Raw genomic sequence first — 24464 nt, forward strand, 5'->3', positions numbered from 1 at the left:
CATGATGTCCGAATTGCTTTTAATTTGTGCTATCCAAGCACGTTAACGTTGGGAGTGTGGTCATCTGGAAACTACAGGACAGGGCACTGAACTTTTTTGTTCAATAATTTTTTATATTCACTGGTGTCCATGGAAGATGTGAAATCCTGTCCACCTTTGTCATGGGAGGGATAACACAAATAAATGTAAGGGTAGGGTCATCTGGACCCCATAAGAGTATCCAGGATACTAGATAGTCCCACACTGTAGAGTTTTTGAGGAAGAGAATTTGGACATAGCCATTGTTTGTCTATCTGGTATTTTTTTTTTCCTGAGACATGGTGTCTTTTGTGCACTTTAATTTTCCTTGACACAGTTAACTAGTCTGGGTTACACTACTTTGACTTGAGGTGAACACCATCCTTCTACAAAAAAGGTTAGGCAGGTACTTCACCGCTTGATTGGGCCCACTCTGCAATTAATCATTGTTAAATGAATCCCCTTACAGAGCAATCATTTAGGAATGATGATTAATGAAGGCGTCAAACATTTTGTGGGCTTCTATCCTTATTGGCCGGCTGCAATAATGTGTGTCACCGATCGCTCGCACAGCCTAAGACAAGGGTGGTGGGGGATCCTGCAAGTTTGTTCTTTCTCTTACCAGAGTGTTCTCATGTTTCTGTTTTACCTCTAAAGGCCAGCTGCACTTCGGCAGAAGCAGGTTCTGGGAACTGGTGCACATCAAAACACAGGTACAAGGTCGGGAGAGCGAGCGGCACACCTTGTGGGAATGAGGGACGGTGTGCAAGATAGTTGTGTGTCAGTGCTTGTTGAGTCAATTAATTACTTAACTTGGCAAGAGATCAAATGTTCCAGAAAGGTGATTCCATTTCCAACTGGCAGTGTATTGAAATCGGTAACCTACGACAATATTAATCACTAACACAACAGCAGGATAATTCCCACATGTCATTAGTCTACATTTTAATTCATCGAAAAATTCACATTTTCTATACTCACTTAATTAAGTGCTTATACTTAATTATAGACCCCTACGACACCTTGCCCCCCTCCCTGGTTTGTTTTCACAGCCACAGATGGAAAAACATGTTTATTCTGGGGAAAAGGAGATAAAATGAAAAACTCCACCTGGGAAAGGAGCGGCAGGTCTCTGCTGAGTTGAGCTGCGTCTGGTAGGAATTTACTGGATTAGCTCAGTCACAAAATGTGAGATGAACCACATTGTCAATCACCCTCGGGGCAAAGCAAGAGAGGAAGAGCTGTCAATCAAAGCAAGTCTTCAATCGTCCCATTCACATCGCCTCCTGGAATCAGTCTCTCCCGCTGACTGCTCTTTGACATTTCACGCACTGGGGCCACAAAGATGGAGAGGAAAAAACATCCTCAGATCTTCCCTTTCTTTTTTTTCTCCTTTCTTTTCTTTTCTCCAACTGCCTGTCTTCTATCTTTGTGCTTTAGCAGAGGTTGATATGTGTTTAAAGTGATGACAGTGCAATAGCTGTGAGAGATAACCGTAAAGCTGGGGGAAAAAAAGTTGCAGTAACTCTTTTGGTGTGGTGAGAATAAACAGCGCTGGGAACAGACAATAAAAGGGGGATATATTAGACTTGAGGAGCAGAGTTATGTATTATTTTCAACTGATAAATAAGTTATAATGTTGCATTACAAGTTGGAAATGCCGCTTTCTTTAAGAGTACCTCTTTTAGGCTTCTACTTTTCACGTGATGCATTATGAAACTCACACTGAGCTCATCAATAAAACAAATTTTCAAAGCTTAAGCAATAAATGTACTCCATTTAGCCGAGAGAGTCCATAAAACTGCATCTGAAAACTGATAATCTGCGGAACTGATAACACCTTCTGCCTCGAAAAAACGGAGCCAGATGAAAAATGGTGGCGCAGTTTGTTGTCATTTTTATGTGTTAGCTCTCCTCTAGTTTGTATTCCGGGGCGGTCCTCTGGCTCAGAGTGAGGTATACAGAGTCATTGCTCTTTTGGCTCCAGCTCCGACACCTCTTGCCCTCAAGTGTGGACTCCTTAGCTGCGATCTGATCAGCATCTTTATAGTTTATCAGCCTTGGGGTTCAATTTTGGCTTGGATGCTTTTACAAATGAATGCAATCACTGGTGAGCTTTCGCATCCAGATTGCATTGAGAGAAGCGGGTGGAGGAAAGTTTAGTGGATTATCGTGCCACTTGAGGATGGAGCACAAACACAACAAGGCAGCTGCAGAGGGGGCCGTCTGTGGCTCCCCTCCCCTGCCTGCATGGGCTATTGGCACTTGCTGCTTGTACTCTGTCTTATTTCACTAAAATAATATAATTGTCTCCCATCTTATTGCTTGTAAAGCCATCTTCTGTCCGCAGGCTATGTGCGTGATCAATGTACTATCTAACAGAATCAATTCTTCCAAGAATACCTTGTGTTTGTGAAATGATCCCAGGCAGCTGCAGCAAAAGACTTGGCTGAAAGTGGGATCTTGTGGAACTAGGATTAGTTTAGTGACTTGGACCCTCCAGTTCACCCAAATAAGGTGGACTTTCTCCCATTCCTCATGTTCTTCACAGTGTGTGTTCCTGTTCCTGTTTGCAATATAAGATTTACAGCCAATGTGTCACCTCAATGTAATTTTTTAGGTTCCTTAAGGAGTTTGTTCAACTTAACCCTTTCCCCCTTTATAGACAATTGTTGCTGTATTAAAAGTTATTTCATTCTTTGGCTGAAATTTTGATTTTTTTTTTTTTAATATTCAGGTGTGGTGATACTTTTGATTGGCGTTTATTAAGCACCTTTAAAGAATAGGGGTGTATCGATTAATCGATTCCAATCCGTTTGTGGCGAGTTCTTAATAGAATCGACGTATACCTAAGGATGCAACAATTCTTTGTGAGTCAGTTAAAAAAACGATTCAAACTTGTCAATATGTTCATTGTATCAGAAAATGAAAAAAATCGGTTTGTCTCTGCCTTTGCCTTAATTTAGAAATGCAGAGCTGATACCATTTCTCCATGCAGGCTCGCTGTAAGTGTGTGCGCATGTATGTGGGCGCACCTGTGTGTGCATAGCAGACAGGCTCGCATGCTCTTCCCCTCCTGGGGAAATTTCCACAGCTCCTTCGGGATCAAAAGTTTCGCACAAGCCAGTCCCTCCAGGATTTCACATTGTTGCAATCACAACTATTAACGTAAATCCAAGCAAAGCCCAAGATTTGTTGCACAATCTGCAACTTTGAGATGCTTAAACACCAGCTGCGTCGGCACGCATTCAAGCAGTCACGTTTAACCCTTCCGCTCTCCTTAGCTTGTTTACATTTAAAGTGTGGTCATCTGATCTTTCCCTCAATTTCTGAAATAATTAAACAGAACTGATAGTAATATCACAGTGGACAACACACACGTGATGACACCAGAAAATGATCAAGTAATCATTACAGTCCAATGTGTGGAGAGACTTTGAAATTTACAAAGAAAAACCACAGTCTTTTTTTGTGCAACCAACATAATAAATCACGTTCTACTATATTTCCATCAGTGATTCCATGTGTGAACTGTGGGAAAAGATCGGGAAGGGAAAAACACCGGGAGAATCAATGGAATAGACTTTTCAAGAAGTCCAAACCAAAGTGAGGCCTTGGATCAAGCTACAGGAAAGCCTTTTGGCAAGTTGGCTTGTTCGGGATCTTTTCTGGAAGTCTCTGCGGGGCTGCTGGTGTCTCTGGCTTTCCAATAAAATCTCATGGTTCTAAAAGACTCACTGATCTGGAAGCCAGTGAACATTCACCAAAATGAAGTTGTGCATCCGAGCAAAAAGCCTGTGAAAAGACTATGAATGACATTTGAGCATGATGGTGTAACACAGTGTAAAACATTGGCTTGGCAAGCCTTCAGCAAACGCAGTACATGGGTTAACAAGCATGCACTATTTCCAGGGAGGCATTGCAGGATATTAAATTATTTTTTTCATGTTGAGTTGAAGAAAAAAAGAGAGAGAGAGACATTACAAACAAAACCTGGTACGCTTTAACAGTTGTCTCTGGTTTGGTTTTGAGGTTCGGGGGGGAAGTTGGCAAATTGTTTCTTTGAGATAAAATTGTTGCAGTGACTGAGTTGTGTGTTATTGCATTTGGGTTTGTGTTTAGTCTGTTTCCCTGCAGTTTGAATGTTCACCTGAGAACAGCAAGAGAAGTCATGTCTGAAATCCTTTCATTTCCTTTGGGAACCACATGTTGTGTCCTATATTAGCTGGATAAAGGGCCTGTGAGCCTTTACATTTTTGCACCTTAGATCTGACTAGAGATTTCAACCTTCCCCTTTTTTTCCTCTCTCTTCCCCCACTTCTGTTTACTTTCCCGCAGACTCTTCGTCATGTGTCTCGTTTTGTCTTTCCCCCCTCTATCTCTGCTCTCTTCTGCCCCAATTTCCCCCCTGTAATAGCAGGCTCCGTTTCGCCGGCCAGTCCGTTCTTTGGGTAGCACAGGAAGTGAAACTGTAACACAGAGTTCACTTGTAATTGGCCACGGTCACGCTAACCAAACAGGAAGGAATCTGCAACTGATTAGAATTCTTCCTCCTGCAATAATACCCCCCGCCCCCGCAAAATTAATTACATTCAGGGGTCTATTCCCACTATTGGTTTTCCTGTTTTGAAGCTGCACCGCAAAGAGACAAATCCCAAGACAACACAGTCTAGCGAGTTTTTCAATTACAAAGACAGACTAAGTCATAAAGAGCTGAAGAAGCAGCGACAGGCATCCATCTAAACATCTCTGCATCCAGACGGGAGTTACTGGCTGCTCTGTTCAGTCACCGAGACAGACAGACAGCTGAATAATCTCTGTGGGACTCACTCGCACACGCTGACCTTCAAGTCTCTCCCATTTAAAACAGATTTTTCTTTGTATTTTTAGGAAAATGGGCCAAACTTCTACCTGTTTTCTTCCCTCAGTGAAACTTCTTCCTGTTCATGAACAGAAACAACTCTTAAAAACATAAAAAAAAAACTTTGAATTGTTATAAAATCGTCTAAATCACAATATCTAAATCCAATTATTACTTTTGGATTTTAACTTTTTCTTTTTCATTAAAAAAAAACAAGCCTGCAGTTTTCATTGAAACATACTCAAAAAAACAAAACTTTTTTTTTTTAAATCTAAAATTAAAAATGTTTAAAAAAACAAGTTTAAGCTGAAGTTATCAACAAAGACAGGAGTCTTAACATTAAAAAGGGTATTTACTGACGAAAAGCCAGCAAAAGGCACAGAGTTCAAATTTTAACATTTAGAGAAATACACCTTATTTGTTTTTGTGGCCATTTACCTTTAAAATAATATTTTACTTATTTAAAATAACTGAATGTAACTGTTTTTAATTTTTATTTATAAAAAAAATAAACTTACCTTAACAAGTTCTTTAAAAAAATAGATCTTTCTAATGATGCTGTTGCTGAAGCAGATTCAGTTGAATAAAAATGCAAAATAAATAAATTAATTAAATAAAAAAGGGCATTTTTGGTACACCGTCATTCTTTGCTACTTTTTATTATTAATTACAGACAGCTTTAGTGTTGAATTTCATTTAAAAAAACTTCACATGTAAATGCAGTTCTATACTTGCAGAACTTTGTCTCGGTGTTGTTTGGCAGCAGAAAATAACAATATGGGCTATAAATGCGTTCTAATAATATTAGATTCAAGTTTTACCATAATTTTGCTTAATTATATGAAATATTAAAAAGCCAACAATTAAATGACAAAACGTTTTTAACTGAAAAATCATTTATTTAAATATGAGTAATTTCCTTTAAAGTTAAAGAGACACAATTGAGGGAGAGAGGAGCCTCATGTGGCTTCAGAGTCTTAGGTTGAAGACCCCTGACCAAAGAAGACATAAAATCATCTATTTAATAACTAATTTTAACAAAATAAAATCCTACATTAAAAGATAAATACTAGGAATTGGGGCAATAGTTTTTGTTAAATGGAATGTTATATCTCAGGCTAATGCTTGACTTAACCAAACACACAGACAGGTTAACCATATACGGCATCTATATGCTGTGACGCTTGAGAATGGTTTGAAATGCTAAATGGATCAGCTTCTTTTTAAAATAAAGTGGAAATAAAATTAAGGAGACACATTTTCATCTCATCTTCACACAGTAGAACAGAGCACTGGGGTTGATTCAAAAATAAATGAATGCTTAACAATGTTTTTGATGTCCTATATTTAAATTTGTACGCTTACTTACATTACTCCTACTTCCCTGGTCTTGGAACTAATCCGATTGATATGGAAATGGGGTGCTCTCTTTTATGACAGAGTTGGGGAGCAGACACAGAGAAGTGAATTCACTGGTTTGCTCCTACTCAGAATGTGCTGAAAACAGATTTTTCTGAATCCCATAGCTCAGTGCTATAGGTTATAGGGATTACACAAACCGTTTAAAGCTCTACAATGAGGCACTCTTTTCAATAAGGTGAAAAAACGCCTTTTGTGCTGGACATAATCTCCAAACTGAAAGGTTAATCACATAATAAGTGCCTATAATAATAACTACAATCCTTATTTGCATCACAATATATGCACGTAATTTATTTGACAAGAGTATTTTGCTTCTTTGAGTCAGTTTTCAGTTAGCGTTAAAGCTACAAATGTTAAAAATAAATGTTTTAATGAAAAATCTGAAAACAAAATACATTATTTTGTCTGGTTTTTAGATATTAAAACGGTTAAGAAAAAAGTGTCTATTTTGGTACCTTTCAGTCAAATGCAGTTCTACGTGTGTGCAGCTAAATGAAAGGCACATTCAAAACACTACCATTAAGCTTCCTGTTCTCGTTGCAGACAAGTCCAGCTAAAACTTTTTTTTTTTTCCTTCTTTCCCAAATAGCTTCTAAAATCATCACTTACCATTTCCCTTTTTTGCTAAACAGCCATTCCTGTCTATGTTGTCTGTCACTGAGGTTGAAAATTGAGGAATAGGCTGGAAATTGGAACCATCGAGGATGCCGTCCTGGAAAAAAAGGAAATCAAAGTTAAATGAGATCATGCATGCCAGGAGAATGTTTAACCAAAGGGCAAAAAGGAAGCTGGAGATAACAGAGAAGGGGAAAAAAAAACACTAAACGTTGTGTTACTACAGTTTGTTTGGAGTCCTGCAGTGTGTTTGGAGGAGGAGAGGTAGGTGCTTTTTGCCGAATTGATTTCAATTTCTTTAATACAAAAAAATGCATTTTAAAATTAATCTGTAAAAGTACAAATTATATTAAATTTTCAGTATTTTTTGCAGAAAATGGAGAGCTCTGCACACAAAAATGTGACCTTTTTTCCACCTGGGAATGTGAGCATATTGCGTTTGTCATTTTTAGTCAGAGTGAGGCTTCACAGATGTGCTTGAATTCTGAGGAAGATTGGCCTTCCAAAAGCTTATCCAATAATGCAGTGTCAAGAAAGAGACGTTTGAAGTGGTACACCGCAAACAATTAATCTTCCGTATATGACTGCTCTGAACCTTGGTGATGCAGATTTTCCATGACAAGTTCACTTCAAAAGACGGCCCCACCCAGAACACCGTTGGTTGGATGATGGACAGGTAAATTCTTTGTTTTAACATGAGAAGACGTCTCGAGTTTTTCAAGCATAAACATGTGTGGTGGTGGAAAGGTGGTGGAATGGGGGTCCTCTTAACTTGGTGTCTTTTTTTTTTCAATTTCCAGAAGCCAAAAACAGAACATCACATTGATAAAAAAAAGATAAGAAAACAAGTGAGGTGGTTTGTGTGTTTGCAATTCCATTAGGCATTCAAATACAGCTGACATTCAACCTGTAACACATGCTTGTGTTAATCTATGTATTATATATTTCATGAAGTGATAACAAAGGGGAACACGGAACTTTTTCAGTAAAATTGCTGATTATCTGATGCTTGATAAAACGTGTGTTTATCTCAAGAGCTGTGAATTGTCTTTTATCTGACAGCAGGATTTCAGCTCGCATGTAATCTCTGTAACTTCTTCCCATCAGGAATCCCCAAGTAAGTTTGTCCATAGCAGATGAGCATTAATGGAGCATGTCCGGATTATTCAATTTGAAGTGAGAATTTCTAGGTTGCATTTTATGTATGCATGCTAAAGGAAGTCATATTCTGATAAAAAGGGATTGGTGAAATGTTTCCTGAGATACATTCATTACAAACATTTAGCTAGCCTGCACATGTAGTAAATCAGAAGACATGCACTTCCAAAGAATGGCTGCAAGGAAAGAAAAAGATACCAATCTCTGCATGAACCTAATTTGGCCCTGATGTATTAATAAAATTAAGAGTTAAATAATTTAATATGATGCTCAATGTAAAAATAAAAAGAAGTCTGTGTAAGTAGTGGTTAAAAAAAAAAGAAAAAGGTTGTATTTTCAAAATAAATTAAGTAATGTGAAACTGCATACCTGTGGATTTTGTTGGTTACTTTTATTGAATCATTTGGCACGTTTCTTTATTTCTCATTGCTGTGAAAAAAAAAAAACTTCAAAAAATATCATAAGCCTTAAAGCGATATTTTCTGCAAGCAAAAACTAGTTCAAAGACATTTCACTTCCTTCAATCCTCAGCTTGCTGTCCTGGCATTTAGACGATTTCCAATTTGCAATGACTTTTACAATATTTCTTTAAAACACTTTGTTGCAGAACCAAACCCCAAGGCTAGAGGGTCATATAATTATTATGTGTGGAAAATGATAAGCATGTTTAAAAAGTGAAAATTAGCTTTAATTGCAGTGTACTGCTGCTATGCACACTGGAGAAGCCAATATTTTTATTTTAAAAACCAAAATAAGCTATTCTGGATTCAGAAGGATTTCTAGTATCTTATGTGTAATTCTGTGGTTCATAAAATAAATCTATTTCCAAACTAGCTCCTACATTTAAATAAGGACCAACTAAAATGAATAAAAAAAACTTTTAGTTTATCTAAAAAACTAATTTAAGAATTTGCCCGTCAAGTGTATTTGAGCAAAAATACTTCAGCATGACTTTAAAGATACTGAAGATAAAAAAAAGTACTATAACTAAATTCCTAATATTTACAGAGCCTTCCAGAGCTTCCCAAGGCGAATTCACTAACACTTGCCTGCCATATACATTTGGTAGCGGCTCGAAAAGTCAAAGCAAGGCAAATCCCACAAACCTTGATCCAGGCTTTTTCTTTCTCGGTTCTATTCCAATATATGAAAGACTTGGTGTGATATAATTCCAGCAGGGCACAAACTGCAATTATTAATTTCTCCTTCGTGAGCATTTTTACAAAGGTTGGTTTGAAAAGGACACTACCCACATATCACTACCAAATTTGAGTTCCTAACTGGTCAAAAGTTGAACTGGTTGTATTTCCAATAAGACCATGAATGCCCATTACGCACGTAGAATCCAAAAAGTAACTACTTGCGTAGCGATGTGTGATCATGCAAGTCTTTAACGCAGAAGCCCGAAATGAGGGTTTATGTGTGTTTACACAGACTTTCTTTTTTTAAATCAATCTTGTCTGCAAATATTCCAAAACTTATGAATGTCTTAATACAATCTCAGTTCTTCAAAACAGTTTACAGCACTGTAACGTAAAGGATGTGCACTAGCTGCAGAATAGCTATGCTCAGCGTTTGAAAGATTAGGACCCTCCCCACAGGGGCAACACCATGGATCTGGAGGTAAGCAGGTTGATAAGGGTTCCAACTTCATAGGACAGCCTTATTGCTCCTATAATCCAAAATATAAATCTTTAATCTTATGGTTGTCTTTCCTTTTTTTTTTTTTTTTTACAAAAATAAAAGTTAAGAACTATTTAAGACGGTTTTTAGACACGCTAAAACCAATTTGTATGTTGTATGTTCACAGTACCATATTCTCCCCACTATATGGCATACCAGATTATAAAGTGAACCATCAGTGAATTTTATTTTATTTTTTTTAACTTGTGTGAAATACAGTAAAAGGCGCCAAACTAAAAGCCGCAACAAGTGAGACAAAAGATTCAAAGATAAAGTCCATCTTGAACTTCTTTGTAAAACACTACATGTTAGTAGCATTAGCTACATACGTGTATTCAGAATGCTTATAGTCTGAAAAATATAAGTGCGGTATAAGATTCAAATAAGAGCTATCAGGAGTTAGTGCTTGAAATACAAGACTTTTTCTAAGAATAACTTGCTTCCAATTTAAGAAATTGTCACAGTTAAGTGAAACAAATTGATAGAATGTCTACACTGCATTACATGTTGTTTTGACGGATGAGAGCCTGGCTTTTTTTGCTTCTCCAACTATATATTTCCAGGTTGTCATAGCCAAGTAGGACACTGACTTAAAAAAGGATTTTTTGAAGTCCAAAGCTTAAGTCTTAAGCACACTTACATGTGCTTTATTTCCGTCTGTAATTTGTTTGTCCTTTAAATGTAAATTGCTCTAAGGCAAAAGGGACAAACACATAAATCTGGAGATACATCAGTTTTTCACAACTTCTTAGGTTTCACTTTTACACAAGAAATGATGTGAAAATCATACCAAGGGTAGGAAATGAAAACAAATGCTTAGTGTCTTTGCAGTTCAAGAATTAATAGACCTGATTTCCTCTTTTGACACTCTTGGCTAGGTCTAAACTGGTTAGACAGCTGACTCTAGTTCTGGTAGTTATGTGGAAAACTGGAATCCAGTTTCCTGAGTGAAGTCATTTCCTCTGTAGATGCTTTACACAAACACAGAACTAATAAGTACAGAGGGCAACTTGTCACAGAGACAGAGGCTGACAGAAAACATTACCCTTAAAATTAAATTTCACCCTGTCATTGTTAAGCACATAGACGAGCTCTAGTAGCCATGGTTAGCTGGGAAAATATTGTGATAAATGGGTTTTATTAGTATTTTCCCCATTATTCATGACAATAACAATGCAGCGTTCGTTCGCTCGTGCGTCCGCCTGCATCACTGACAAAAGCAAGAGCACTTATTATGGAAACGTTGCGATGATGAATGACTTAAAGCAACTCAAACTTAATCTACACTGCATTACATGTTGTTTTGAATATACTTTCACCATATTCTCATCTTTAATGTACTATCCAGAGCAGAATTGCTTTAGTCTCCAGATTCGGAGTAGTGGAGAGAGAAAAAAGGCTTTAAAACACTGTCTGTAAGAAATGCAAAATTTATGAATACCCCCCTCACATCTCAGCTTGATTTATGTGAAATAATAATACACTATTTAATGCTTAAACATAGCTAGGAGCAATCACTGGCTATCAAGATGTACATGGGGCTAAAAGACAAATCACCTTGTGGACTTGTGATGCTTATTTAAAGGTGCTCAGGCAGATATATTAAACTATATGTAATTGTACACTAACTCTGTGCTGTAGGCAGAGGCGTCAAACACAGGAGGAGGCCAGTCATGATGCAGATGGAGTGGTGTAATCAATTTGACTCAAGCATCTAGAGCAGAGAGAAGACTCTTTCATCTATTATACTGTCATCATATTTGTGATTCCACCTTGCTGCATATTCATCCGATAAAGCTCTTTGATCACTTCAAGAAAAAGTCAGGAAGGAATAAAGAAACTTGTGGAGAGTTTAATTAAATATTTTTGGGTTGTTTTTTTTTTTCCAGCGTGGGTGCATGGTTTCTTCACGTCTGATTGTTGTTGCATGGGTTTTTTGAGAAAAGCAATGCCTTGTGACATAAATTTTTGAACCAAATCAAATTCATACGACTTCAACTTTAATTTCCCGAGTGTAACTTTCTTCGCTAGTAGAACACGGAGCAGAGACAATCATCGTTTAACTCAATACAGACAATATATACTCAGATCTACTGAAGCAACCAAATCAAAAGTATGTAACGTGAAATAAAAATAAAAAAGTGAAGCACTTTCACTTGCAGTACTTTCAAGAGAAGTTTTTTTTTTTATGTTTGAATCTCAGCCTATGTGTGTGAATGACAAATAAGTTTGGAGAAAAAAATATTCGAACTGGTCACAAGGTTAATTGTCACCACAGTTTTAAGTTTTAGCCCAAGCTGTGTCAGCTTTAAAATGCTTCCAACAGAGCTAGTTGTTATGATGACAGTGATTTACAATTCATTGATTGCCTCGTTTAATTAAAGTAAATGGAGAAGTCAAAGCTGATCATCTGATCTGATGAATTGGCCCGTTTTTACCACCAAAAGCATGTAGGGTAAATAAACGGGGTAATTACACTGTTAAATGAATCCTCTGTGAGCGAGCCGTGTGGGCTGTGGGTGGCTCGCCCAGGACGAGCGGAAGAAGTGAACAACAGGCGTTACTTTCTTTTATCATCTTACCTCTGTCTCTAAAAAGCAGCCGTGCCAACAAAAACATACCTGCGATCACACAAACACCCACTGGGTGCAAGCGCACGCTCACAAACCCAGCGTCGCATAAACCACAGCTCTCCTCCCACCTCCATCCCTGTGCATTCATGTACAATTACAGCTACGGTGATCCACAGGTGTTGAATTCTTCTGGCAAGCCATAAAACATGATATGCATGATTTGTGCAGTCAGCCAGGTCTGTAATTTCATTCTCCTTTTCTTTCATTTTCCCTTCCTGGGCCACACGATCCATTTTCCTGCTTTATGAGAGTGCAGACACCCAGAGAGACTTTCAGGATGATTACATGCCCAGTGCGATGGGGGGTCTGAGGAGCCAACATGCCAGCATAAGAACCGTGTGAAACCTGGGTGAACAGCCATTTGAATAAATCTGGAAATCGTGTAGCCCTCGGTGTTCATTTGATTTATCCTAGACATTAGCAGAAGAATCAAGTTCCAGACAAGCTTTTATTAGATACTTTCCCAGATTGACTTACAAAATCAACATATACACACCTTTTAGTTTTAGATATTCATGCAGCAACAACTCCAATTTAAGACATATGCTTGCATGGTCCGTGAGTGTCTGGGAAAATAAATCTCGTATTTAAGATGATATTGGGATACAAAGTCAGGCCTATAGTATGTCTGTTGGCAGGGAACCGTAAAGTCCTTCAGGGGGAAACTAAGCAAACTTGCTACTTTTACAGCAAAGCAAGCATGATCAAGGCGAAAGGTATTTCTTCTGCAGTGAACTTACACAAACACACACCGCAGGATTTTCTTTTTCTTTTTTATTGCGCACCTACATTAAAGGATGAAAACTATAAATTGAGTTTGTACATATTAAAACTGAGTCATTATTATAATCCAATCAGAGATTCACAAAGGTGCATTTCTAATATTGCTCTGAGATTTACCGTGGCTTGTTGTTATCATAAACATAGTTACGATATCTGTGTAAATAATGACTTTCCGTATATTTTAAAATTAGACTCTGTTAGTGAGTGGGTGAATAAGGATAAATGAATGTAAAAAGCTGCACACGCCGCACAGTAGACTTCCGTTCATTTTGAAGTTTTGTTTAAGGACCTGCCAGCTGAACGGAATCAGCTCACAAGTAAATAAAACTCAGTCATAAAGCCAAAAATTAATCCCATTGTGTGACTGTGATTGACATTTCATATCAGTGACAATACTCTAAATAATTACAAATAGAAATATGGAAAGGTAATAGCTTTTTAAATCCATTGAGTAGTTAAAGGTTATGAGAAAAAACTGGATTAATGCTTACAGCCAAACTCCTAATTAAATGACACTATATAATTTGTTTCTCAATCCTTTTCTCTCCGTAAGCACAGCCCAGGTTAAACGAATGGGCAACAGAACACGTGTCATTTACCGTCAATCTGAGGAACACGCACACCCACCCAGCCTCTACCCCCTATTTTTCTGTCTGTATGCATTAGAGCCAGTGCAAGGATGGAAGATTGGATAAGCAGACAAACAATTGCTGGCAAATTGTTTGCTTAATTACTTTTTCTTTCCTTTTCTTCTAAGCAGACTTGCAAAGAGGGATGCTTCCCCCTCCTGGCTGTTCACAAGAAAGTCAAAGAGTCTTTGGTCTCCTGTAACATGATTTCTGATTTCTACTGCTCAATGTGGATATAAGTCTCAACTTTGATTGAATAAAAAAAATATTTGAAGCAGCTTTGAATAAAAAAAAAACATTGTGATGTCATGTCACAAAAGAAAGACTTTGGGTCAAGTTTTTGGAGAATGTATTTTTCACTCCTACTTTATAACTTTCATTTCCTGCTTTTAATCAAAAGTTGTGTTTAGCAAATGCTAATTCAATTTCTCCCAATGGGACTTTGCTTTTCTGACTGTACAGCAATTTAAGGCTGGAATCTAAGAGGTCTGACCCACTGTGCACCTCTTGCCCTCAGCTGACAGAGAACAGATGAGCTGAATTTCAAACGTCCACAGTCACCATGAACCAGTCTGGCCGCTCAATCCGTCTCTGCAGTCCTTCTGGACGACAGGATGGAGCACAGAGGGGAGAACGAAGAGGAAAACAGAGTCTTAGTGTATAAATGCACGTGTGTGGAGAAGGAAGGGAGGGGAGGGTCACGTTAGAGAAGAGGGAGTAGAAAAAAATGTAAGAGAAGCAGGCCTAACAGATCAAAGAAAATAACATGGGAGAGGATATGAGTGCTTTGAGAAGTAATATTGCAGAGATAGCATCTGTTTTCTGTAGCATGCAGGAGGCTTGAGACAAGCCCGAGAAAAAGACAACAGACACCGAGTGCACTGTAGCTGAGGATGGGACCAAACGTAAATAGCTTATTAAAAAACCCACTATGTAATATAGGTCGTTTTTTTTTTATATACAATATTAATGCTGATTAGGTAATAAGATCAGAGGACGGGGAGTTCTTGTGAGTTAGTCTGCATTTACTTAAAAAGAAAAACAAATATCCATCAATCTTCAGAATCTCCAGAATCCCTTGGATTGTGGAGTCAGGACTGGTGCTACCCCAAGCCCGGCTCCAGAGTGAAGCCCCGCTGATGCAAATCCGGACAACATTGTTTTTGTACTTCTCAAAAAGTGGGTTCTGAACCACTATTTGTCCATTTTTTTTTTCTTTTGCTTCACTTGGATATTCACAATTTGTTCTTGAAAATACAAGTATGAATATTTCCAATGTCAGAGATTGCTGATTTTTTTTTTACTTTATCAATCTAATGCTCATAAGAATACGCTGAAGGTAATGTAACCGTTCCTCAAAAATGGAGAATAATGTTGGATTTTCATTATATTAAACAAACAAACCTTATGCGCTACTCTCACAGAAAGTAAGAAAATCTTCAAACCCAAGTGTCAGTGAAGCTTCTTATTTTCAAAGTAAATGAGTGTTTTTCATAGCTTAAAAAAAGATATTTAAGTTTAGTTTACTGATTTTTTTAAAAGAATATTAATATATCAAAATATGTTGTGATTAGAATGAAAAAGGAATACAAAAGTAGAATTTAAAAAATATAATTATGAATATTACGAATCATCTAAAGATGAAAAATTGTGGTTTATAAAACATGTCTGTCAGTTTAAATCAAAGGACTGCAAGTGTTTTTTATTTGCTAAAGTCATTTTTATTTAGGTGTTTTTGTGTAATTTTTACTATCTTCTTGCCATCCATCTTCTGTAAATGTAGCCAGCATAACTTAGAGGATTCAAATCTGTGAAGAATATTTTCTGTATTTGTTGTGAAATAATACAAAGCAAAAGAGACATTTATGGTTTTTACTGCTGAAGGTGTTCTAACTAAAGGTGTAAACGATGGTATTTATTTACAAGTATTTTAATTTTCGTTCATCCAATGAAAATACATATAGCAAACATTTAGACATATTCATATAAGAGAGTAAGACTTGTGGTTGTGAATCATTGATCCTAATTCATACATCAACTTGGATATTACTATCTAAATAAACTTTAAATTTTGTGAATAAATATTGATTGGAAGAAACAAATCACAACACAATTGATCTGTCCAGATCATTTCTGTTTAACGGTGCAACAAAAAAAAACAAAAAAAAACACTCAGAAGTCAAACACACATGAACCTGTTCAACTTGGAAAAATGCCCTGATCCTTAATGCAAGACACCAGACCCAGATCCAAACTATAGTGGTTCAAAGGACTTTTATTTCCTTTCCGTTCTCCCTCTCTCTATCTGTTTTATTCCTCTATCCTTCTCCAGCTTTCTCCGTCTCTGGCTGTTTTATTTATTGCAGGTCCAGTACAAAGTCATTACCGGCGCATATGTACCTTCTTGAATAATCAATAAATAATTATTTTATTATTTAAAAGGATGGTATGGGGAAAAAGGAAATGGGTTTTATTACATAAATCCATCACATATGATGAATCGGTGCACTTGTAAAGTTGGGCAGGGGAGAAGGAAAACTGGTAGGACAGGCCTATGCCTCACGCCAGGTTGTAAACATGACATTTTCGTCTCTTTGGGACTGTCAATTGGGGTGCATTGGCAACGGGGAAGGAAAAGGGGGTAGTAAATTCAGAGAGATTAATTAACCTTTTACATTTGCGATTCAGCCCTGCATTTTGTTCCAGTATATTGCGGCCCCTACAAGCTGAGGGGTGAGACCTGGCCACAGCCAGCCAGGGGAGTCTCGACGGCTCATTCCAAATGAGTTATTAACAGAATTTTTTGAATAGATGGAAAAATTGTAGCCCGGCCATTTAGTGTCATAAAGGCTGGCTTGGCGAGGCAGCAGTGGCCTCCCAGGGACAGGAGGCAATACCATTACAATCAAATCTGAGATGGAAGAGGGATTGAGCTGTCCATTCTGAATTTTTATACTGTTGGAGGGTTGGAGAGGAAATAATGCCATCCTGGAGTGTATTAACCTCTGGCTGGGGAGGGAGGACAGGCAGAGAGGAGGGAGTCAGAAGGAAGGCGAGCTAAAGGAGGGTTTTGAGGCTGGATAGAGGAGAGAAAGAGGAGGGCCAGAGAAGGAGGAGGAGAGGGAAACAGGGGTAGGGCAAGACGGGGTTTCGTGTCTTCTGTTGTGGAGGCTAAACAAGGAGAGGCAGGGATATGAGATGGCCGAGAGATAGAGCCGAGCAGAGAGTGTTGAGAGAGAAATAATGCAATAAATGGGTGGGAGACAGGGAGAGAAGTTTAATGGAAAAGAAAGCCCACATGGATGTGAAAACATGGTGAACGTATTGGAAGGTTGATAAGAAAACGATGAAAGACATATGGAGAAAAAGGGGAAAAGAATTAAATAAACCTGGGTATAGACTCAAATTATGGCATTATTATTGTATGGCAGCAGATTTTTTTTACATATTACAAATACATATTGGCTGTGTTTGAATTCTCTCCCTAACTACTAAACACCATTCCCACTACTTTTTTTTTACTGAAAATTTAACATTAGAACACTGATTTCTTCAAATAAAAACCAATGAAGGGAAGACTATTTATGAATCCAGTGTTCTAAAAAAAAAAAAAATTGGGATGGTTGACGACAAAAAAATTCAAATGTATTTTTTTTTTCACATGAAAAATTGTTCAATTGTAATGTATTGTGGTCTTAATTCACCAATCTAGTGAGTATCTATGCACACTGTTTTTTGCAGAGGCTTCTGGGGAATTTCTAGGGCAGTAGATGTTGAAATTGTGTGTTTTGTCCGAATTCCTTCACAAATTACTACATAGAGGACTATTTAGTGCATTTGCTCCTTTGGAGCTACGTGTGAAACAATTAGGAGACCTTATGAAAGCCTGTATATTTTCCCACATATTTGGACACATTTAATATCAATTTGAACATCACTGAGTGAAACATGTGACATCACTTGACATTAAACATTTTTTCAAGTCTATTTAAAACTTTCAATGAAATGTAATTTTAAAAGAATATAATTTCGGCTAATGTTTAAGTTCAGACACTTCACATTTAAGGGACTGGTAGATGCCACAAAAAATATCTCAATGGAGCGATTTCAGCCAAAGAAGCAAAATGTGTTAAAAGGAGGCTCAAACTCTGACTACCATTAAAATATGAACTTTTGTTCAGATCTTTTTTTCTACGCGTAGTAATGCTTTTGTGCAATTCTTATTAAATCACTTTCTTTCTCTGATAATTATTTAATGAGGGTGTCCTAATTTCTTCATGACTGTAAATATTTTTTTTAGTAGATAGGGAATAGGGAGGAAATTCTGACATAGCTGTGAATTCAGACAGCTCTACAAAATGTCAAATGCACAGTATAGTGGATTAAGTAGGGAGTAAAGGAATTCGAACTCAACCATTTTTAAGGAACAAATTTAATTTGGATATAAAAAATAATAATTTGTTTTTTAGGTTTTCTCCTACAAAATTTACTTCTGACAAAGGTGACTGTTCTGGAAACAAAAATCTAAAGAAATATTAATAACGTACAATATATTATTATCAATTTTGATGTGGTTTAATTCGAGTTTATAAAGAATTTATTGACCCATCCCATCCTATTGAAAATTGTATTTTTATCAAGTTCTTCTAAAATTTTTTCTCATGATGGAGGATATGTATAAAATAATTTAAGATTAAAACTGTATTTCTGAGTATTTCTTTATTCAAATCGTGTTGAGTCAGGAGCAGACGAAAACTTTGAAAAAGTTTGGGTTAGTGACGCAGCATTTACCATAGGTGGGCCAAAGTCTCCTTGCTCCACTACAATTCTGCAGCATCCACTGGCAGAAAATAGGCACTGATTTGCCTTATGGCTCTAAACTGCTCCAATATACTTTTTTTCCTACTCTAATGTTAGCTTGAGGTTGTGAAGTGCTATGCTAGCGGGAGAAAATGTGAACAAAGGGTTGATGATAAATTAGCAGAGGCTAACTTCTGCGCCAACTCAGCTCAGAGACACAATGAGAAAATGCTGTGTAGATAGAATTACTTAAAAAACGACACCGGCTTTTTTTTTTTTTTTTTTAGCTAAAACTGTATAATTATATTTTAAAAGGCTTTGGGAACAATTTGACAATATAGAAAAAAATGCATAGTTGAAGTTGAACTTTAAAATATTTTTGAAAATAAGGCAGTTCAGTAAAACCTTTTTTAAAATAATTGTTTTTAGTGAGATATGTGTCCCAAAATAATCCGTTAATACAGGAAGCCGTCGTACAACCGGATTTACCGGGAACTCTTGTATTTGTACAGCGATGTGTGAGGTGGAAACAGAGCACAGTCATGTTAATCCTTCAAGATGGACTCTTCTACACAGGTCGGTGCAACTTTTTCCATTTAAACCTTTTTACTTTGAATTTGTTTGCACTTTAGCTACTCTTTTTTTTTTGTAGATAAACACGAACTGAAACATTTACTCACATTTCAAGTTTCCTCTCGCTTTTCCTGCTAATAATTTACACCTGTTTCTCCCTGTATGTCGACCAATAATATAACAGTTCAAAGGTCAAAGCCGTCGAAGCGGAAGTGGTTGGCTTCTTCTGCCATCCTAGCAAATGCTTGTAGCTTTTAGCATGCTAACAAGCTAGTCGGGCTGTCTTAGTTTCTTGTCATAGTAAAGTAAAGCTATGATACGCTCAGGAATATACCAGAGATGAGGGTGGAACGTCTAAAGAAGTTGTTTTTAAGAGCTTTGCCTCTAATATAGATGACAAGCACTTCGTAAAGAAAGCCGGAAGTGCCGTTGAAGGTAACACGCTTGCAGTTGTAGCGCACTTTATTCACTAAAATCCTGAGTTGATACTGTTAAATTTGAACGTGACAACATGTTATAGAATATGTCGGAAAATGCCGGAACTTGATCGAATACACTTGCCATTTAAAAGCGGTTTATTTGAATCATAAAACTGACTCGTAGTACCATGCTAATGTTACCGGTAATATTTGTTTATAAGCACAACTAACTATACTGAACACACCACTTGTTTCATTGATGATTAAAAATGTCGAAATGAGTGTGTGCAAATGTATATTTTGGCTAGAGGCTTTTCTTTTGTCTGGATCTTTTTTTTTTACAGCTTCATAGTAGCTTGTCTTAAAATGCATAACTTTCTTATACCAAATTTAGGCTTTTGTAGTTTATATTTACCCTTAGTTACATTTAATTTTATGGATTTTTGTAATACACAAAGGGTAATTTCTCTCAAATTAACTGGTTAGCTGAAGGATACAGTACATTGTGAACAATAAGCATCTTTAATTGTTAAAAAACAACCAAGTCTAACTTTTGAAGGAAATACTTTTATTTTGAAGTTTACTTCTTTGCTTCACCATAAAAGTCATGCTATTTTTCCATATTTTGTCATGTTTTCAAAGCATCTTGATTAATATTTTTCAAGTTCTTTTCCTGAGAGTTTGCGAAACAGTCTTAAGTAAATTTATGCCTTTTAATGCAATATTTGTTTTTTTTTCTTATTTCCTGATCAAATGAGTTAGAAGAATGTTTCTTTTTTAAGTCAATTGGAATTGTACACAATTGTCATTCCAGTTTAGTGTCAAATTTGAGTTTTTACAGCACACAAACTCAAGAAAACCAACTTTTCTTTTAGAAAAACTTTGGACTGTGTTGAATGTGTAACTTTTTATCCTAATTTTCCACAGCCTCCAGGTGAAGACATGATGAGCGCCAAATATGGCCTGGTGGGCTACAACAGTTCCCGGAAGCACATTTCGATCTCCATCCCGTCCTCCACAGAGGTGATGTCTCCTCACATAAAGTCTGTGGAGGAACTAAGGGTTTTAGGAATCAACCTGAGCAGCTTCAGTGCACCAGTGCAGTTCTTTATTTGTGTGGCTGGAGTTTTCCTCTTTTACCTCATCTATGGGTATTTACAGGTAAGAGAGAAAAAACAAAAAATTAGAGTAAAATGTTACAATATTCACTTAAATATTTTTGCATGATTTATTCATTAATTTTTATGATTGAAAAATACATGCTTTTCCTTACTTGTCCTTCAAATTAGGAGTTAATATTTTCTGTGGAAGGCTTCAAACCTTTTGGCTGGTATCTCACTTTGGTCCAGTTTGGCTTCTATTCAATGTTTGGTTTGGTTGAGCTTCAACTTACTCAAGACAAACGCAGAAGGTAGAGAGACTTTCTAGTTCTTTTTTAAATTTATTTATTTATCTATCATTTCTGATGAAATGCAAATATCCTGAAAATGTATTTTCTTTTTACTTCCAGGATTCCAGGGAAGACCTATATGATTATAGCATTTCTTACAGTGGGCACTATGGGCCTATCCAATACCTCTTTGGGCTACTTGAACTACCCCACACAGGTCATCTTCAAGTGCTGCAAACTCATCCCAGTCATGATTGGGGGAATCTTTATCCAAGGTCAGCTGCTTATTGTTTTTGGTGACACATTAGCATCTTGTTTGATGTACAGAATCATGCTAGCTGCCTATATGTCATCTAAGCTTTAGTAGTTAGAGTTATGTTGAATTCTTTCCATCTTTAAAATACATTTGAGTATTTTTTTTAATCCAGTTTAGTTGCCTGTTTTATCAAAATACCCCCCCCCAAATAATTGTTTGCTTAGTTTAATCTGATTTGCCTTGTTTAAGTGTGTCAAACCTGAATTGCCAGTTCCAAAGTTGATGTTGTCATGATGACTTAGAAGCTGCTTTTCATTCATTTTTTTTTTAGGAAAAACTTTATTTAAAACTTTCTTTTTTTTAAACTCAAATTCAAAATATATATATATTTTGAGTAATTAAACGTGATTGTCAGGGCTGATTGCAAATAAAATCAAATTCCACTAAACAATCCATTTTAAGCTTCATTTCTGTCGGCACAAGACCATTTTTTTAAAGCCATGTCCACCTTTCAGCTTTCAAATCCTTCTTTTTCATCCACCTCTTGTTTTTGGTCATCACAGCACAGTCGGCAGCTCTCACTCTCTTCTCCGTGCTCGTGATCCTCTGCATTCTTTCATCTTCACACTGGCCTTCTCAAGATTCTGCGTCCTGAACGTCAGACAGATTTAGCCCCTCTCCCCTCTTCCTGCATCTCTCCTTCCCTTAATGAGTAGACATGAGAACCACAGTGGCTCAAGGGGGAAAGTGGGAAACATTTGTTCACTTAGAATCCGAACAGGAAAGAAAGTTGTGGAGAAAGATGGATGGATGGTGGGAGGGTTTTTTTTCTTTTTCTTTTTTTGGGCTGAATCTGATGCGAGGCCCTTCAAAGGCGAGCGGGGGAAATCAAAGCCGACCACGGCTAACCTGATGCTGCGTCCCCTTTGTGAACCTTAAGGCATCCGTCTGTCAGTCTGTTTTCATGTTTTGTTTTTCTGTTTTTATGCATTTTTTGTGCACATCCTAAAAAACTTTGAAAGAAAAAAAATTTTATTTAGTGTGTTCATAAGCACATATTTTTCTTAATTTTGTCTTTTTAAAACATTTTTTCATGCCCAGTCGCTTTACAATTACAGCTTGTTGGAGTGTAAATCAGCTCACTAATGTTTGAAATTAGTGAAACAATCTTCTGTTTTTGTGTTTTAAGGGAAACGGTATAACTTTGCTGATGTGGCAGCAGCTGTCTGCATGAGCCTGGGACTCATCTGGTTTACCCTGGCTGACAGCACAGTAGCACCAAACTTCAATCTCACAGGTAACACGCAGTCCCAGTGGTCTTTTAATTTTGATTATGCCATTTCTGTGTGTGTTGTTTTCTTGGACAAAGTTCTGCAGAGAGGCACTAGTTCATTAGAAATTTGTATTGGGCAGGTCCGTTGGTACGAAGCAATCCCGCCCCCCTTCCCATTGCAGGATGGAGTAGGGAGCTAGTGGCCTGCCCAGCATATTTTCTATGTCACAATACAGTCTTTTTAAACTTTTTTTGACAACACTTTAATTAGGGAAATACTCAGAAATTGGATTTTAAGATTAATTTTCTTTATAGATGTCCTATATCATCAGAAAAATGCTACAAGAACATGTTAAAAAATGAGTTTTTCATCAGAGTGGGTCTTTAACACTCCTCTGGTTGATGCAGCTCTTTAATGTAAAATCTGTTTTTGAAACTTATAAGCTCAAAGGGAGGAAATATTGTCCTTATTTCAGTGTCACTTAAACCAAGCTTAAAGGAGATTAATTATTAAATAGTTTCCTGTTGGGTTACAATCCTAAGAATGTGAGAATTTAAGTTATTAAGAGCATTTTAAACATGATGTATTTTTGCATCTTTATAAGATTGAAAAACTGTTCATTCTAGAGCCTCCTGGTGCTCCCCTGATCTCTCCCTTTGCTCCTTAATTGGTGGATTAAATGTAGTTGTGTATCTGTGTGGCATGCAGGTGTCCTTCTCATCTCCTTGGCTCTGTGTGCGGATGCGGTGATCGGGAACGTGCAGGAGAAAGCCATGAAAATCCACAATGGCTCCAATTCTGAAATGGTACAGTGTTATCTTAACCAACATAATAAAAAAACCCAACAGGATCAAAGTTGTCACATTTAATAGATGAAGATGAGTGTTGCTTCCTTAAACAGTTGCTCGGACTTTGAAATGAATGTGATGTCACTGGCATTACCGTGTGGTTTTGTGTTGGCAGGTGTTGTACTCGTACTCTATTGGTTTTATCTACATACTGGCAGGCCTGCTCTGTGTGGGTGGCCTGGGGCCAGCAGTAGCTTTCTGCTCAGAGGTGAATATACCTTCAAATGAATATTAATTTAATATACAGTCTTTAAAAAAAATAGAATTAAATAAGTGCTCATTTCAGGTATGATAATTTAGCATGCTTATGTTCTTAACATAAGACCGGTTAGGGATTTTAACTTAATAGATTTGTTTTTGTTATCTGCTTCATTCCAGCATCCTGTAAAGACATACGGTTATGCGTTCTTCTTCTCTCTCACGGGTTATTTTGGAATCTCCTTTGTTCTTGCCTTAATCAAGCTATTTGGTGCCCTAGTTGCAGTAACAGGTAAATAAAACACAAATAATATTAAATATTTCCATTTTACATTTACTATTTTAGATTAGAAATGGTTTGTTTCAAGCAACCAAGAAAAAAAAATAATGTGCAATACAATCAATATTTGACTTCTTTATTATTTAAAGACCCACTCTAATGATAATCTTGTTTTTGGTGTTTTTAACATGTTCTTGTTGCATTTTTCTGGTGATAAAGAAAATTAAGCTTAATATTGTATTTCTTTATTCAAAACTGCGTTTGAAAAAGATTGTTTTTGTGACGAAGAAACTGCTACGGCAACCCACAAGCTCCATTCTGATGCATCCACTTGCAGACAAATAGATTCATGTACATCTCATCTTAGCTGACATCTAGCTCAAAACTGTATGACAGGATAGCTCCAATATTGCCATATTTCAGGGTTCTCTGGATTCTAAAGTTGCAAAAGTTTTGAATTTATGAAATTGACAATAATCCCTATCTAAGCCTTAAAAATGTGGATATTTGAAACTTCTCAGTTTCACATTTCTTATAGAAAATTTAACTTTTTAACCATAATTATTTTAATCAAATAACGGAAAAAAACAGCAGGAAAACGAATAATTATGCATGATAAATGCT

General features: G+C 36.9%; 1 protein-coding gene and 1 long non-coding RNA gene across 9 annotated transcripts in view; one reads left to right on the forward strand and one right to left on the reverse strand.

Annotated features, from left to right (window-relative positions):
* Positions 1-19378, reverse strand: part of LOC112151401 — a 130705-nt gene extending 111327 nt beyond the window's left edge. For 2 of the 4 annotated variants that reach the window (XR_002920115.2, XR_002920116.2), the window contains exons 1-2: positions 19283-19378; positions 6911-7013 (exon numbers count right to left, since the gene is read on the reverse strand). This is a non-coding gene — a long non-coding RNA (uncharacterized LOC112151401). Of the gene's footprint in view, positions 1-1399; positions 1573-6861; positions 7014-19282 lie in introns of those variants that run through there. The other 2 variants (XR_002920117.2, XR_004949814.1) reach the window with 2 other exon arrangements.
* slc35b3 (solute carrier family 35 member B3) overlaps positions 18970-24464 on the forward strand; it is a 9848-nt gene continuing 4353 nt past the window's right edge. The window contains exons 1-8 of one of the 5 annotated variants that reach the window (XM_024280333.2): positions 18970-19178; positions 20522-20755; positions 20884-21005; positions 21105-21259; positions 22430-22537; positions 23223-23320; positions 23478-23570; positions 23741-23852. In XM_024280333.2, coding sequence (XP_024136101.1) covers positions 19161-19178; positions 20522-20755; positions 20884-21005; positions 21105-21259; positions 22430-22537; positions 23223-23320; positions 23478-23570; positions 23741-23852 — 940 coding nt within the window. In that variant the 5' untranslated portion in view covers positions 18970-19160. Of the gene's footprint in view, positions 19179-19381; positions 19611-20521; positions 20756-20883; positions 21006-21104; positions 21260-22429; positions 22538-23222; positions 23321-23477; positions 23571-23740; positions 23853-24464 lie in introns of those variants that run through there. The other 4 variants (XM_024280338.2, XM_036217314.1, XM_024280337.2 and 1 more) reach the window with 4 other exon arrangements.

Source organism: Oryzias melastigma, linkage group LG20, assembly GCF_002922805.2.
Source record: "Oryzias melastigma strain HK-1 linkage group LG20, ASM292280v2, whole genome shotgun sequence".
In the NCBI taxonomy this organism is placed as follows: Eukaryota; Metazoa; Chordata; class Actinopteri; order Beloniformes; family Adrianichthyidae; genus Oryzias; species Oryzias melastigma.